At 39.9% G+C, this 16,588-nt stretch overlaps 1 protein-coding gene across 13 annotated transcripts in view; it reads left to right on the top strand.

Annotated features, from left to right (window-relative positions):
- GAS2 (growth arrest specific 2) overlaps positions 1–16,588 on the top strand; it is a 150,657-nt gene that overhangs the window by 105,579 nt on the left and 28,490 nt on the right. For 12 of the 13 annotated variants that reach the window (XM_072793759.1, XM_072793758.1, XM_072793757.1 and 9 more), the window contains one exon: positions 7,412–7,465. The exons of the other annotated variant lie outside the window; for it this stretch is intronic. In XM_072793759.1, coding sequence (XP_072649860.1) covers positions 7,412–7,465 — 54 coding nt within the window. The remainder of the gene's footprint in view (positions 1–7,411; positions 7,466–16,588) is intronic. 13 annotated transcript variants of the gene reach the window in all.

Below are 16,588 nucleotides of genomic sequence, written 5' to 3'. Positions count from 1 at the left end.
TTTGTAACATAGAGTTATAGTGAAAGTTTCTTACCTTTTGCCAGACTTACAACCCATCTGTCTTAAAGTACTGCTAAGAAACGTTGCATTTATATCCATTTTGCCCTTCAACTTCCATTTGGAAACAATGATTCAAGGAAATGACTGGAAAATCCTTAAAAGAAAGGCAGCTAAAATGTGAAAAGTATTAAAATCATGTAAAAGGTATCATTTGTACCAGCGTTTCCCCGGGGGCTTTCTATGCATTGTCTCACTGGATTCTCTCCACCTCACAGCCCGTTTTGAAACTGCTTTATCTTTTCATTGCAGATGAAAATACAAAGTCTTAGAGAGTTTAATGTCTCGAGTAAGTAGTATGATGAACAAACTGAAGTCCCAACTGCCGAACACATTACACACTCCACTCCAGGCTGCCTCCCTGGGGCCTGTCCCTTAAATGCAGATATTTTATTCACAAGGCTAATCTTCCAAAAAGGACCTGCCCCTTTTACAGTACATTTAAGGCTCAGCACATAGTGGTGTATTCTATATCACTTTTACTTAAAAAATACTCTGAATGCAGAGGTCACTACAATTGCATAATCAGTAGTGCCTACTGTAAAGAAAGAGGTATAATGTGTATTATGATAGTGAAAAAAAATCCTAACAGTGTTTATTAGGATTAGGTGCTTACTTGTATGCCAGCCAGATGCTTTATATGGCCTATGTTGTTTAATAGGCAAATGAAGTAGAACCCTCTATATTTTAAGATATATTATCTGTCCTGGTATCTTTTTCATAGACGTTAGAATTTAATTTTTCTCTATTACCCATAGAGTCTCGTTGAATCTTCTTACTAATTGTAGATATTTTTTTTAAAGTAGATTAATACTATTTCAAGACATTTTTATAGTAGACCTTCACTGTTGGGTAAAACCAGATGAGGTTCCATGCTAGCAGTCTAATGGTGCAAGGTATTACCCTCCCTACCCCACCCCCAACGTTTTGAGAATTGTGACTACTTAAGGATCCTAAAGAAAAGACAATGAATAATTTAGTTGGAAGTCAGCAGAGGAATTTGAAATCTTAGGGAGTCCACCTTCTTAATACTACTTTTGAATTAGATCATCTCCGATCAATGGAAAGGTCAAACACCTTGTTATCGATTCTTTGTAATTTCTTATTTACCATAAGAATTCTTCAGGTTTATACCTGCGTGGTAAAGATCAATTCCCTGTAACAAACCAAGCAAGAGAGGCCCACACCAGCTCGGTTGCTATAGCAACCCAACCTGGCAGTGTCTTCTGGGACTGGCTCTAAGGGAAGGTCCAATGATAGCGAGTGATATTACTTTCTTTTCTGCTCTTATGACACATATTGATTTACTGTGAGTTAAGAGTAGCATGGTTCAAATTGCATACCTTTCCTGGTAATGAAAAATGGGCTGTTGTGTAAAAATGCAAAGGAGTTTTAAACAAGTAGCAGGGAAAATAAAACTTTCATTTATCTTAGTGGAAACATTGCACAAACAGCCATTACTCAGCAACTGGATGTGGAAAATTCATTTTTTGAGTAACATGAATATAAACCTTTCCTCTAATTTAGCAATTTATGGGAGCATTGATTATGATTTCAGAACTATACAATGGCTTATATTCTTTTCTATGCAAAAAAATACGGCCACGTTTGCCTCTGACATATGTAAGATCTCAGGCAGTGTCTATAGTGCTCTGATCCATGGTGAGAGAAGCATGGCTGTTAGAATGCGAATATTTCCAAATTGGGTCCCTTTCTTTGCCCAGCTGCCTCAAAATTGAACACTGATTCAGGAAAAACAAGCAATGGCATTTAAAATTAATTCAAACACTTTAATTTCATATTTTAAATTATTTTTGTGTAATAGTGTTGCTCCACTAAAGGCACTTTCATTTGTTTGTAATTTATTCATGTTCAATGAGGCTGGGTTAATAACATGGATATAATTTACACTTTGGTAACACATCTCTCAAAGGACTTTGCAAATGTTAATAAGTTCTCTTCACCTCTTTTTCCTGAGAAAGGCTTAGATCTTGGATGAATGCACAATAAATAGTGATTAACCACTGCTGTGAAAAATTTAGCTGATGGAGTACTATCTTTCTGAGATTTATCCCTTGAGTTTGAAAACCTTTAAACATGGAGAAATTCAAACTTGACTTTGTCCAAAATTGCACCCATTATGACACGTGACACCACTTTTGAAAGCAAGAAGAAAAAATGCAATTTAATATCTCTTACAAGAATGGAAAGATTCGTTAACAAATGGGACAGTTCTCTATACTCTTTCTTACTGGAGAATTCACTGCTCCTTTCATTGAACTGTTAAAAAGGTTTATCAAGTGTGAAGAACAATAAATACATGAGAACTCAAAAACCAAAGATCCCCTTTCCCTGCGAATTTGCCACTATTGGCCACTTAGCGTTAAGAAGGTTTTTAAAAATTGCGTCTGCTTTTCAGCTGACCTGATAAGCATTTTCATTCATCTCCAACAGGATTTACCATAGATTTACCAAGCCTTTAAATTGTACAATGCATGTGTGACCATATTTCACCTTGAATCACTTCCTTTTGCCATCGTACTGCATCTAAAGAAATGGACAATTTTTTCCCCCCACTGGCCACAAATCAAAATTATTTGAACTTACAGAAGCATTGGAAAATCAAATGGCTTAATTGAAGAAAAGCACAGGTTCTATGATCTGCATTGCTGTAGCCTTCCTGCCATCAAGATAAATTTGTGTGTGTGTGCCTTATATAGTAACATGTGTGTGCATATGGGTATACACACATGCATGTATGCACATGTATATGTAAGGAAAAGGCGCAATATTGAGTTGAATTAGTTCAATGATTTGGCATTTTGATTGTTAAAATGTTCTCAAGTTGATTTTTCTATGCCTAAAATCTCTAGTCAAGGATTTTATGAAAAAAATAAACCTCTTATTTTGTCTGTATTTCTTTACATATACTATTTAACACTCACTGAATGTTTTCTGCATGTTAGATGCTTCTCTAAGTACTTTCCTTGGATTCTTTTTTTTTTTTTTCCTTTGGATTCTTTTATTTAGCCCTCATAACTGTTTGAAATAGGCACTACAATTATCTCTGCTTTATCGGTAAGGAAACCAAGCACTAGGGAGTTAACTGCTTGCCAAAAGTCACAAAGCTTTAACAGTCAGACTTTCTTTGAATTCGACATATCTGATATCAGGGCCCTGATTTTAACTATACATTATTCATTCTGTTTCAGACCATCTAGTCATTTGGCAAGTCATGTTGTGAGTATTGCCGCTCAACTTTTCAGCATCCGTTACTAAGTGATGCTCTGAGAAATGGAATTGAATAGCTAATCCCTGTTGGAGTGTCAGAAGAGTGCCCAGGAAACAAAACATCATATAAAACAATAACAGTCCCCTCCCCCCCCCCAAAATAGAGAGAAACCAGCCAGAGTGATTTTCACATCGTTCAACGTATTCATTGATTTTCAATATATTGACCAGGTTTGAGAAGCCTTCCCAAAGCAAAAGTTTATTCTGAGAATGAGGATATTTAGAAATATTTTCAAGTTACTGTAATTATACATTGCCATATTTCCATTTCCAGTTTGCTTTATGCAGTTAAGAGTAAGACCCTTAGTCTGATTATGTATGAAAGGATTTCCTACACATGCTATGGTGGAGTAGGGAGTTGAAATTGTCTTTTGAACCTTTTTATACTTTTATTAAAGGATCTAATAAATTAGACTTATGGTGAAGTACAACCTGAACATTTTTGGCATAGCTATTGATGCTTTTGAAAGCAAGTTCCTTAAAAATGGATGCCAAGTAACTTTTAAATAACATTTATTCTTTAATTTCTATCCTGGTACTTCACAGTGGTTGAGTACATCTTACTTTTATATGATTTGTAAAGTACATTCACCTATACATTATCTTATATTATTTTCACTACTACTCAATGAGAAACATCAGTGTGGTTGTTGATTTATACCACTTTTTGATGAGGAAACTGCAGGTAATGGAGATTTAACAACTTTCCCAAGGTAATCCAGCTAGCAAATGGTTGATCCAGGGTTCAATCATATCATTGTTTTTTATATATTAAATTCCATATATTTTAAGTTTCACACAATAAAATGTCCCTTTGAGTTTTGTTTTTTTGTTTTTTTGTTTTTTTAAATCTTAACATGAGTGAAAACACTTAGTTGTTCACTGTGTTTTTACTTTAAGGATCACTGGCCTTGTTTGCAAAGTAGACATTTCATAGTAATGAGATTGTAAAGTTTGTAAGATTTTTATCTTCCTTCCTTTTGTCATCATCCCCACAAGAACATTTCTTGGTTTATATGTACAATGCTGATATAAATGAGAATAATTTTTAGTGATTAGTATCAACGAATTTTACAAAAGGGAAAGAAATGAAACAATTATGCATAATATATCATGTTCTTGAATGATTGATGAGTCTTCTAGAAGGCAAAGAACAAACCAGTGAAATATCCGTCATTGTAAATCGTACATAATTAGGGGTGCCCGGCTGGCTCGAGCAGCTAGCTAGTAGAGCATAGAGCTTTTCTTCTCAGTGTCATAAGTTCAAGCTCCATGTGGGCGTGGAGCCTACTTGAAAATAAATAATTAAATAATTGTACATAATTATCCTGTGGGCTCAAGTACCATAACCAGGTTGTAGCGAGATGCATTAAGAGACACTTTGCAAATGTGGCCATCCTGAGTTCGTATCGAATGTAGTCAATCAAGATGATGGAATTTCATTATGAAGGTTGACTACAATAAATTAGGATTCATTTATTTAGTGGTATCTCTTTCATAAAATCAATCAAGTGTCTGCATGACTTGGTCGTTTTAGACTTCCTTGCATTTCTCCTCTAAACTTGGCATTTTGAATTCAGTTGCTCAGTAAAAACATGAATTCTCAGTCCTGGACCCAGCAGGTACCATCATTACCTAACTGCCAAGCCTTTGCTTGCAAGAGCCTTTCTGATTCACATCAAATTTTAGTTCACTGGAGTAGCATGTTCCAATTTTACTAGTATCAACATTTTCACTTGAAGCTGGGTTGTGTGTTGTTTTAGAATACGTTCGGCCCAATTCCTGCCATCTTGTTACAAGCATACTAAGATCTTGAGGAAGTCCTTGTGCAGATTTGGGGGAGGAACAAAGTATAAGAATTTCATTTTAATGTTGGCCTTAGGGTAGGTATATACTCAATTTGCTTTATAATAAAAATCTTGTTGTTGCCAAAAAAAATCCAAATCCTGATGAGTTCTTTGGCAATATTTTCCCTGTCTCCCTAAAAGAACACCAGCAAGAAATCAGTACATTATGACATTGGTCTTCTAGTTGCAGCTTTCTTTTACATTGTCATTTCTTCTACACACGTTTGCTTCTCTCACCAACTTCCAATCCTCCTGCATTACACTCACCCATTGTTCTCCTAATGCTCCTGGCTATTATAAAGAAATGCCTTCTTTTCACCCCAAGTTCTTATAATCTACTTGTGTTATAGACAAATTTTAGGGGCCTGTAAACTCCATGGAAAAAACTGATAATTACTTGAGATAATCACCATGCAAAGGGCTTTTTCATCCTTTTTTTTTTTTTTTTTTTTTAAACCAACCCATTCAGTGTTAGATCCTTTCATTTTACCTTTGGTTAACAGTCTTTTTTATTCTGAATGTGCCATTTGTCATGTTTTTCTTGAAGTCCAGCTTCATAGAATATGTGAGGCAGAGATAATTAAATAGTCTGTCTGAAACCTCATTTCAAGGCAGGTAAAGGGCAGGGATGATTTCAAATCTGTCTTCTAACTTTGGCATTAGGCAGAAGGCCTCCAAGAGTCACATTCTAAAATGGCAACACCAAGACAAATAGTTACCCGTTAATTTGTCATCATCCACCAGTGTGTTAGCCATGATAATGTTATCCGGTCCAGGATTTTTTTTTTTTTTAATAAGCATGGTGTTTTGAAGTCCTGGGTTGACAGAAAAAAAAATATGGAAACTTATATGGCACACAGAACCTTGGGAATATTGCTAATGTCTCATTGCCTGCCCACCTGATGGGACTAAGGCTAAGGTGGGCTTCAGTCATGCATAGCAAAGCACTTTGGACCCACAAGTATATGTCACCGAATTCCTTTCCCATCACAATGTCCACAAAATGCCTTTCTACCTCCTTTATGTCTGCAGCCAACATGACAAGGAACTAGGAATGTAGTGTTCTTGGAAGCAAAGGGAGGAACGTCTCACATATCAACCTTGAAAATCTTATCTAACTCCTGTATTTACTCAGTAGCTTAACAAAAAGAAATTTTCCAGTGAGCTCCGAAAGAATTCCAGAGAAACCTGAATTTTAATTGACATCTTGGCACCAAAGATTGACTAGGATCTTCCCTCAGGTGTACAGCATCCTTAGAGCTGATGAATAACACATTGAAGTATATCAACTAGGGGAAAGGTGAGGATGGAATATTCCAAGCCTAACAGTTCCCTCTTTGACTAATAAAAAGTTACAGCCATGATAGTATCCAGTATCCATGGGAAGGGAAGCCAATGTGTCCCAAGAGTGACTTTACTTGGAACTCTGATGCTCAGGGCAGAGAATCTAGATACATCCTTCAATGCTGAGGAAAGAATTTTCGCTAAGTGACTTTTCAGGTAAGCTAGGTGTCTCCTTGTGAGTGTGTGACAATTGTGAGATCAGAATTCTACATACATTTTAAATCACAATGGAAGGAAGGGGTAGAGTAACTTGTGCGTCACACAATTTCCTGAGGGCGAATATTGTGGTAGGGCCTTGAGGAAAAGCAAGAGGCCAAACAAGGAGAATGGGCACCAGCGAAGCCAGAACAAGATGACAGGATGTTCCCTTAAAATAGGAAGTTTCATACAGAAAATAAACACTTTGTTTACTTAACCACTTTCTCTAGGATTTCATTAGATATTCTCTAGGGTGAGGTACGTTCTCATGGAATCGAGACACAGACTTGATGTCTGTTTCCCCGGCGAACTTACTTCCTTGCACAAATCTCTTGTATGAGAGCTCTGAGCAAGGAGCAGAAGACTGAAGGACACCACAAAATAGATCATTCCAGTACGTATGTTTTACAATGCCCATGGCCAGCACAGTCCACATTGTCCGTCTGGCTGTGCTTCAGGAGTCACTGAGTGTGGGTTATTAGGCAATAGACGTTCCCTTCACTGTAGGATACGAGGAAATGCAGGAATAGTTCTTACTGCAGCTTGACAAAACCGGTGTTCTCTAATCTTGTCGCAAAAGATCACAGTTTGCATTTTCAGGTGATGTTCGTGTGCCTTTCTGCAACGGAGACGAAGAGCATTTTATGAACTTCGTATCTTCTTGTTTTCAGTAGGGTCTTCATGGTTGTGACTATGTCTCCACAGCCAAAGCAAAGCAGACATTTAAGGTAATTACTTAGATAATTAAGGGGAAAACCTCTCCACTTTGCTTTCACTGTGGAGCCTTGGCCTCAAATCAAACGAGGGGAGTTGGGCACCCAAACGTGAATATTGTACCTGCTTTAAAACTCAGCGAGGTGTTAAAATGCTGTTTCTTCTTTGGTTTTCCCATAATACTTGGTAAAAATAGCAACGTGGGGCTTGTTGTGCATGGGTGGCAGGCAGTAACCTGGTGATTTCTGTCTTTTCTTAGTACAATTTCCCTGCTCCAGCGTGTTCCTCGACTGAGCTTATTATTAGAATTCTTTGAAAGTATTAACCTGGGTTTGGCTTCTGTATGCAGCATCAGCTTAACTTTGCTTTAAAATATTTAAGATAATACACTTGTGGAATAAACATGAAACACAATATAATTCCATAATATTTCCATACTATTCCCATTGCACAAATTGCCCTTTGTGGTTGAACACGTGGAAACTCGTGGACCTCTGCCAAATTTTTGTATCTGACACCACACCTAACCTCCCAACGTATCAGCAGTGCTTAAACGAACACATGTGAGTTCCCACTTTAGTACAATAAAAAGTTAAAGAGGTTGGGACTGGAATAAGGCCTGAATTTGATGCCTTGAGGTTGCCAGTGTAAACAGACATGTTGGATCATCTTTAGTTTTTAAATATCAACAGTTATGATCTAGAAAAAACAGCTTACTCAAGTATCTATTCCACATAAACATAAAATGGCTGTTAGAAAAGCCCCATTTAGTGAATTCTCTTTAAAACCGGATGACTATATCTGGAAGCTAATTATGAGAATTATTTTAGATCTCTAAAGTATTGTTAAATGCATTTCTTGATCTGTAATTTGCCTCATTATTCATGCACCAAATACACGAGTGTGCGCTGTGTGCAAAGAACTCCCAGAAATCCTGAGGATACAGCTTCTCTGTTCCTTTGTAAGAATCATGCTTAACGATGTAAATAATGGGTCATATATACTGCTAATAATTCTGAAGATGAAATATAATTTAATTGGTCGTCCATGTTAATAACTGACAAGGGAGAGAGATGGATGAGTTCCCTTAAAGTCACTTCTGAAATCTTCTCAACGAACCTGAGAATGTTACAGGACATCAGACGGGGGACCGAGCCGAGTGGCAGAAATACCAGGTGTGACTTTTTTTGGACCTGTTGCAAGACATTGCATCAGGTCTTTGTGAAGCAAGTTACTACTAAAGTAAGGGTGAAATCTGGATTGGTTGTGCTAACCCGGCTGTCACAGCCTTGACCCGCATCTATCACCAAAGTTGATTGAACTGCTCCTGCTGTCTGGGTGCAGTTTCCTTCATCAATATTCAGATGTCACTGAATGTGACATGTCAGAGGTTGTCCTACAGGTTTTCTTCTTTTAAAAACATGAGTGACTGTGTTCTTTTCGCTGCTTAAATTGTTACACCTCTCCTTGCTTCCCTGGGCATTTTTTTTTTTTTTCGAAGTTAAAAAAAAAATCCACGATGCCTCTTGAGATCATAGTAAGTTTGAAGATTTTTTTTTTTTAAGAGGCATGTAGATTGCACTGGAAAGTCAGCAAGGTGATTACCTGCTCACCCACATCATGATTATTCGTATTTTAAGGGTGAACCTCTATAGAAAATCTTTGAAGTTAGCGTGATCTCAGAAGGCCTTGCAGATATTATGGGAGAGTTTTGTAATGAAGCTGGCACGCCAGTTCTTTGGGGGGGGGGTGGAGTTTGCATCTCCCTTTGGGGAGGCTAAAAGCTGTGCAGAGCTCTCTTCTCCCTTTCTCTCTGCCTTCTCGTCTGTCCCCGGAGAAGAGGCATGGAGGAAGGGAGTGTACTTTGCCAAATTTTTAAAGGTGGCGTCCCTGTCCTGGTTCCTTGTTCTTCCTTCTGTGTAAGTATGGACATAGAATGACAACACTGGCATTGTCCTAACAGGAGTGAAATGAGCTAAATTCAGCAGCCAGGCTTGCTTCCTGGAGGCATTTCTCAAAGACCCTGCAGTGCCTAAAGAAAGAGTTTTGAGCTAAGCTTTAGCTTGCTCAACACTTGGTAGGTATGGTCCTTTCAGGAGTTATTTCTCCTTTCTCTTGAACCCAGGAGGTTCTGGGAAAGTACTAAGAGCTTCCTCGACAGTGGCAAACAGGATTTAGGAAGCCTTGTCACAGCGTGGCCCCAAGGGCTGGTATACCTGGAGGCCGGCCCCGGCCAACCGCCTCTCCTGGAGGCTGCAGTCTGCTTCTTGTGGTCCCACTTTGCTTTCACGCTGTTCTCTAGAGGAAGCTCAAGCTGTGGCTTTTCTAACTCCTGTTGGGGAGGCTGTCAAGCTGTTTTCTTTCTTGACTCTCATTAGCCAAGCCTTTACCCTCGGTCCAGTGTTCCCTGCCTTGTTTCAAACACCTTTCCACTGGTGGGATTTAATGCTCTAATCCTCTTCCCTCTTCATATCCAAGGCCACACCTCAATCCTCGTCTCTCCAGTTCGGACCACCTTCAAATCTTGCCAGATCTGTAGAGGCCTAGAATTGGCCACCTGCCTTGGGACTTATTTGCTATGAACTGTTGTTCTCTCTGAAGCAAGATTATCTATTCTGCTTGCTGTTGTTGGCACTTGGTAGATCAATCCTTTTTACCCCCCAGATTTTACTTGCCACGCCAGGTTATAAAAAAGATGACAGGCATCATTGTAACCATTTAGATTGCAGCACCTCCTACATAACCAGAGGCTATTGCAGGAGGTGTTTATGTGCCCAGTGTTGCAGCCCAGACGTTGCTAGTTGAATACATCAAAGTCCACTTTCATTTTTTGTGCAATTTCATATTCAGTGATCTTCAAACCTGTGCACTCTGTAATAAGTATCTCTCCAGAATAACGCAGTAACTTCTCATATTGCCAGGTGTTGGAGCCATTCAAGTGGTTTATCTTCATCCGTGTTCTCTCCTTGATTTCTTGGAAGTGAAAGATTTCAAGGCAAACGTTATGTCTTTGATTGCAGTATATTTAGTATGCATTTTGAACAGAACACTTGTACCGTATTTTAGAAGGACAATTCCTGGACTTTCTGTTTGTCTGATAGCAAAGGATTTGAAAATTTATCTAGGAGACCCATAGTTGAATTGCTTTGGGAGCATGCTTAAGGCAGAACTTGTACATTGACTTTAAGAATTTAGACCATGTTGGGGGTGACATCAAAATAAGTTAGAGATCTACCTTTCGTTAATCTGTCTTTTTCTAATTTATTTTTTTTAAGATTTTTAAAATTTATTTATTCATGAGAGACACACAGAGAGAGGCAGAGACACAGGCAGAGGGAGAAGCAGGCTCCATGCAGGGAGCCTGACGTGGGACTTGATCCCAGGTCTCCAGGATCAGGCCCTGGGTGGAAGGTAGGCGCTAAACCGCTGAGCCACCCAGGGATCCCCTCTTTAATCTTTCATGCGATACATTCTTTGGGATTTGATTTGGAGTTCCTAGTAGAGGGTTACTTAGTTCCTTAGAGTGTTACTCCTGAGATTTTTCTGTTAATCTGGACTTTGAGAACCCAGAAAGGCTATTAGGGAGAAATCTGAGGTGAGACTCAGGGAGTAAACTGAGGTTAGCCAGACAAGAGAAGGAAAAGTGCTTCAAGCAGAAGCAGAAAGGAAAGAGCAAGTGCAAAGGCTCAGAAGCCCCAGAGGGAAGAGAAAAGGAGAAAGAGAAAGGGACAAAAGGAAGAAAGAGAATGAGACATTATCAAAACTCCTAGAAGTCCTGCCTTTAGACCAGAAGGGAAGGGGAGGAGAGGGCTAAGAGGGGCACATGGCAAGGGGAGACGGGTCGGCAGACACACAAAGCCAATTCATGAAGATCCTCCTGTGTTATGAGAGCTTTGGCTTTCCCCTGAAGGCAGTACAGAGATTTGAAGAATTTTTAAATGGGAAAAGATAAGGATAGATTACATTCTAAATCCCTCAGGCCATAGCACAGGGAATGAATAGAAAGGGTGTACTGCTGGGGAGTACTGGTCTACCAGGTTGGCCTGGGAAGTGGGCGGGTCATGGCAAGGCAGCTCAGCCTGGAGACCTAGCTGATAAAAATCTGAAATATAAGGCATGTTGTGGTCTCCTGGGTGAGGCTGTCCATCTTGGTATATAGGTTACTCAGAACTGAAACACTGTTTGCCCCTTAAACAGAATATCTAAAAACCAGCATGTTGATTTTGGCTTGTTCTGCTACCTCTGCCTGGCATTGGCTGGGTTTCAGTAGGTCAGAATTTCTGTCTGTTAATAAAGAGTTTCTTTGGTATGAATTTTACATAGAACAAAATTGTAAGTTACTCGTGGAAACTGAAAAAAAGAAGGACGGGAAATGGTGTTTTTATATTTTACAACCATGGCTGGGTTTTTTTTTCTTTTTCTTTTTCTTTTTCTTTTTTTTTTCTTTTTCTTTTTCTTTCTTTTTCTTTTTCTTTTTTTTCTTTTTCTTTTTTTCTTATTCTTTTTCTTTTTCTTTTTTTAAACCTCTGGGTAATATCAATTGACAGGAGTCAAATAAATTAATAGAAAGGCCCATGTTGGTGCTCCTATCAACAAGTTTTTAGAAGTTTGTTACCCTAAGCTCTTATTTTCCAGATGTTACCCAGTTTCTCAGTTCCAGGCCCGCCTGGTGATTTAGTACATATTTCATTTAGCGTAGCAGGGCTATAAAAAATACGGTGCTCTGTCCCCAAATAAGCCCAGCAGTGAGACCAAGGCATTTTCAGTGAAAACTATTCCTTGGGCCAAGAATCCTCCCCAGAGTATTCTTTGGCCATTTACAAATTTCTCTACATGAGTTCATTACCTATATGCCCAGAAAGCAGTGATTCCAGATGTGTGGCCAGATTCAGAGCTTTCCGAGGTCCATGTTAATGCAAGTTATCCTCCTCTCCTGTCAAGTCTATGAGTGGTCAGCAACAGATATTAAGCACCTACTATGTCCCAGATATACATCTCGCTGTCAGGACAGCGAACAAAACGGTCTCCCTTCGTATTCTGTTGTGAAAAGTCAGACAATAAACAGGTGGGCCATGGGGCAGACAGTAAAAAGCCAGATGTAAATGTCTTAGGCTCTGTGGGCCATACAGTGTCTTTCACAACTACTCAACTCTATTGTTTTAGCACAAACGCCGGTTGAAGACAATGTAAAATGGATGAGTGTAGCTGTATTCCAATAAAACTTTATTTATAAAAGTAGAATGGGTGCTAGATTTGTCCCATGGGCCATATTTTGCTGACCCCGACATAGATCAATAAATAAGTAGGCCGTTCTCACGTACTAATAAGAGAGAGGATAGAATGGGATGATGTAGAAGAGAGGTCTGCGTGTGGCTGCGTTGGCATCCGTGGTTCCTTGTGACTGGATTAAATCGGCATCCGAATGATTAAAGAGCAAGTTGACAACATCATCTGTCTTTCTCTTAGAATATACCTAAAGCTATTAAAGGTAAGTTACAGATCACAAAGTTCTAGAAGGTAGGAACTGTAGAGAGCAGCCTGACATGTGCAGGGACTTAATAATTGTTGGAGTCTTGTTGATGACAGTTTCAGATGGCTTCCCGTACTGTCCCAGTCTTCATTAATTTGTAATTCCTCTGAATTTCCGTGGCACTTATTAAATGATGGTACTAAGTTAACATTGAGAAAATGCAATATTGGTCAGTATGTCTTCAGTGGATACTGACCAATATTGGTCAGTCGCCTTTTGCTGCTCTGAAGTGTCTGAACCTGTTTTGTACTAGTTTCTATCTTAAGTGCCTAGTTTGGTGCCCCTATGTTGTTGACACACACTAACTATTAGGTTATCGAATCGTGAGGATCAGAAAAGTCAAATTAAGGAACGCAGCGAGGTATTCCAACAAGAAAGGGCCGCTGCTTGATAATTTGCTTTCACAACGTATCAATGATGGTAAAACATTAATTGAAGAAAAGAAAGAGAAGAGATAGACTTTTGATTCCCAAGGGGTCTCTCAGATAAGGTCGGTAGGATTTACTGTTTTCTGGGCAGTTATTAAATTCTGAGCCATCCCAGAAATGAGAGATTACAAGTTTATCAATAATACTATTGATAGTTAAAGCATGTGGAGTTAGTTCCAAGAGCTTAGGGTAACAGAGAAAAGATATAAGGAGCCGAATAGAAGTTATGACTCAGACCTCAAACATCCAGTTGGGATGGGATCCAAGAATTAATACCACAAAGGAAATAAAAGAGAAAATAAAGGTAGCCGTAAGACAGGGCCTGATTTCAACTACGGATTCAGCAATTCATTTGACAAAAATGTGCTGAGCACCAACAATGAGCTGGATGCTGTTCTAGGCCCTGATGAACTTAGAGACAGGTGGATCCGTGTGCGTGGGATGTATCTGGAAAGCTTTCAAAGAGAAGGTGGAAATTGTCCAGTGTTTTGAGAAATGAATGGGATTTGGTTGTGGGAGAGCATTTTTGGAGGACAATAGGGTCAGTGTCGCTGGTGGAAGAATAGTAGAAATTCAAGAGAGGTTTAAGTAGTGAATAGGCCAGGGTAGCGGGAGCCCACGGAGGGAATTTAAGTAGGGACTAGTGTGAGAAAGGTACGCTGGGGGCAACAGCCTTGAAAATAAAGCCAAAAACTCTCCATTTTGACCTGAAGGCATTGGACAGACATGGAAGGTGTTGATCAATAGCCTGATAAAGTTGAAATGTAAGGCAATTAATTTGGGAGAGGTTTATATATAGGATTATTGATCGCAGCAGGAAGAAACTAAAGGCAAATGCAACTAAATAAAAAAAAAGGTTATTCTTAGGAGATGAGCATTAATTAAAATGGTGGCAGGAGGAGTGGAAAGAATGATGTGAACAGTATTTTGAGGGTAGGCTTGACTGGATATTCGTAGAGTACAGGAAAGAGGCAAGGAAGAAACTAGATTTTTGAAAATGGGGATTTTCTTATGAGAAATTAGCTTCCCCTCCCCCCCCCCAAAAATATAAAAAGAAACATAGAGCTTGAAAGAGTCTCTGAGGTCAACGTGATTCTGCTGTCGACTTGCTGCATAACTTTGATCGTGTTCTTCTGAGGTCTCTGTAAGGCATCTGTACTGGGAACCACGATAGTGCTCATTTTCGAGGACTGAGCGTGCGTTCGTTCGGTCAGCAGGTAAGACACAAATCATTTTCTAGCTCCTGGGAGGAGAGCGGTGACTAAGGCACAGTCACTCACTGCCTTTAAGGAGCATGCTCTGTCGTAGGGACAGATTATTTTCAAGTAAGCAAGCGCTCAGGGTAGTTTGGGGTTTTGGGTAACGTTAAAAGGAAACATGCAATAGAGAACAGTGGGATTCAGGAGGGGTTGCCCAGATAAAGGCCTAAAGGATGGCCTCTCCAAGGAGGGGATCTTTGAAGAGAGACCTAAACCATGAGAAGGAGCCCGGCTTGAGAGGAGCAGGGACAAGATGACAGGGAGAGCAAGTGCAAAGCTCAGCTTATTTGAGGAGCAGTGGAGCAGAATTAATTAATTAATTAATTAATTAATTTATCTATTTATTTATCACCTTGTGTTACAACAGTTCTGGAAAAGGAGACCAATTTAGGTATGCGTCCCTACAGTCTTAGTGATGGGCCGTCGGCTGTGGGCGGAAATTGTAGCAGATTTAAAGGGGACACCTGCCCTCTAGTGTCCTCCCCGGGTTATTTAAGCCTTTAATAGGATTTTCCTTACCTCTTCTCAGTGCCTGGGGGATGTTAAAAGTGGTTCTGCATTCAGTGAAATGCGTTCACGTAGGTAGGAAACAAAGAAAACAAATTTCTAAGAAGCCAGCTTCTGTCAAAGAGCAGATTTATATTCATTTCTTTATATTTGCAAATGAGAAGGCTTGGAGACAGAGGGGAACAAGAAGTGTTCTGTTGAGAGGGATGACTTGCATATTTTGGTCTGGTCTGTTCATTCTTATATAAACTAGGGCAAAACAATGGTCCCATTAAGGGTTGTCTTTTCTCACTTCAGTGTTTTTCCTTTTTGGTGGGGGTGGGGGTGGGGGTGTGGGCAGAGAAACCAGAATCAGGGAATGCTTCGATTCCGTGGTGTGGGTGTAAATTCTAACTCCTCACCCAGGAGAAAAATTCTGAAAAATGGGCCATAGAATTTTCTTCTTGATGAACTCTTGTCCTCATTTCTTATTTTTCGGCCCATGTCCCTAGTTTAGAACGCGATGGGGAGACAGTAGAGAAGATAGTGGAAGGTTTTGGACTCTTAACTTCCTCAACCCTTCCTTCCGGTGTCTTTCTTGCTCTGCTCCAGTCACTGGACTTCTCTTCTTTCAACACATCGTGTTGTTTCCTCAAAGGTCTTTGGAAATATTATTCTTTTTATTTTATTATTTTTTTAAATATTGTTCTTTTTAATGGAATGCACCTCCTCTCTCTGCCCGTTACCTAACATTTCGTTTTTAAGTCATTACTCCTAATGCCTGTCATCGGACAAAACTTCCGTGCTCCCCACGTTGGGCCCCCGTTCAGTGAGGTTCCTCTGTTGAGGTGCACTGATCCCAAGCACCCTGTACTTCTCCTTCACCGTTAAGGCCCTTAGGGGTATGACTCGTGTGGTAGTTGCTCACTGACTTCTCTCCGGTGCTTGGTCTTGCCTACGAGACTTGCATAACATCTTCAGCCGTATTGCACTGCAATAAACAGGTACTGTTGAGGCACCGTGCAATTCTTGAAAGTTGAGGGACTCTGAACACAAAGATGTGGGGAAGTAATTTCACTGCTTGGCTGTGAGTAATGGGAACCAACATCAGTGACTTAGAGAAGATAGATGTGTGTCTCTCTCCTGTGAATGTCCAGGGCTGGTTGGGGGACTCTGCTCCTCCCAGTCCTCAGGGACTCAGGCTTTCTCCAGCTCAACCCTCTGCCATCACTGGGGGTGGGTCTCAGACATGTGGTCTCCGATGTCTCTGTGACCCGGGGGGCACATGAGGAAAAGACATGGAGGAAAAGATGAAGAAGGGACAAAGTGCTTGTGCCACTTATGGGAAGTTCCTGACTCACTGGACTCACCCACCTGCATGGGAGACCAAGTAGGCAGCCTTTATACTGGGCAGATATTGCCCACCTCCACTTC

The sequence above is a fragment of the Canis lupus genome, chromosome 23 (genome assembly GCF_048164855.1).
Source record: "Canis lupus baileyi chromosome 23, mCanLup2.hap1, whole genome shotgun sequence".
Lineage (NCBI taxonomy): Eukaryota > Metazoa > Chordata > Mammalia > Carnivora > Canidae > Canis > Canis lupus.
The sequence above is the reverse complement of the archived record's forward strand: the minus strand, read 5'-3'. Positions and strand labels throughout refer to the sequence as shown.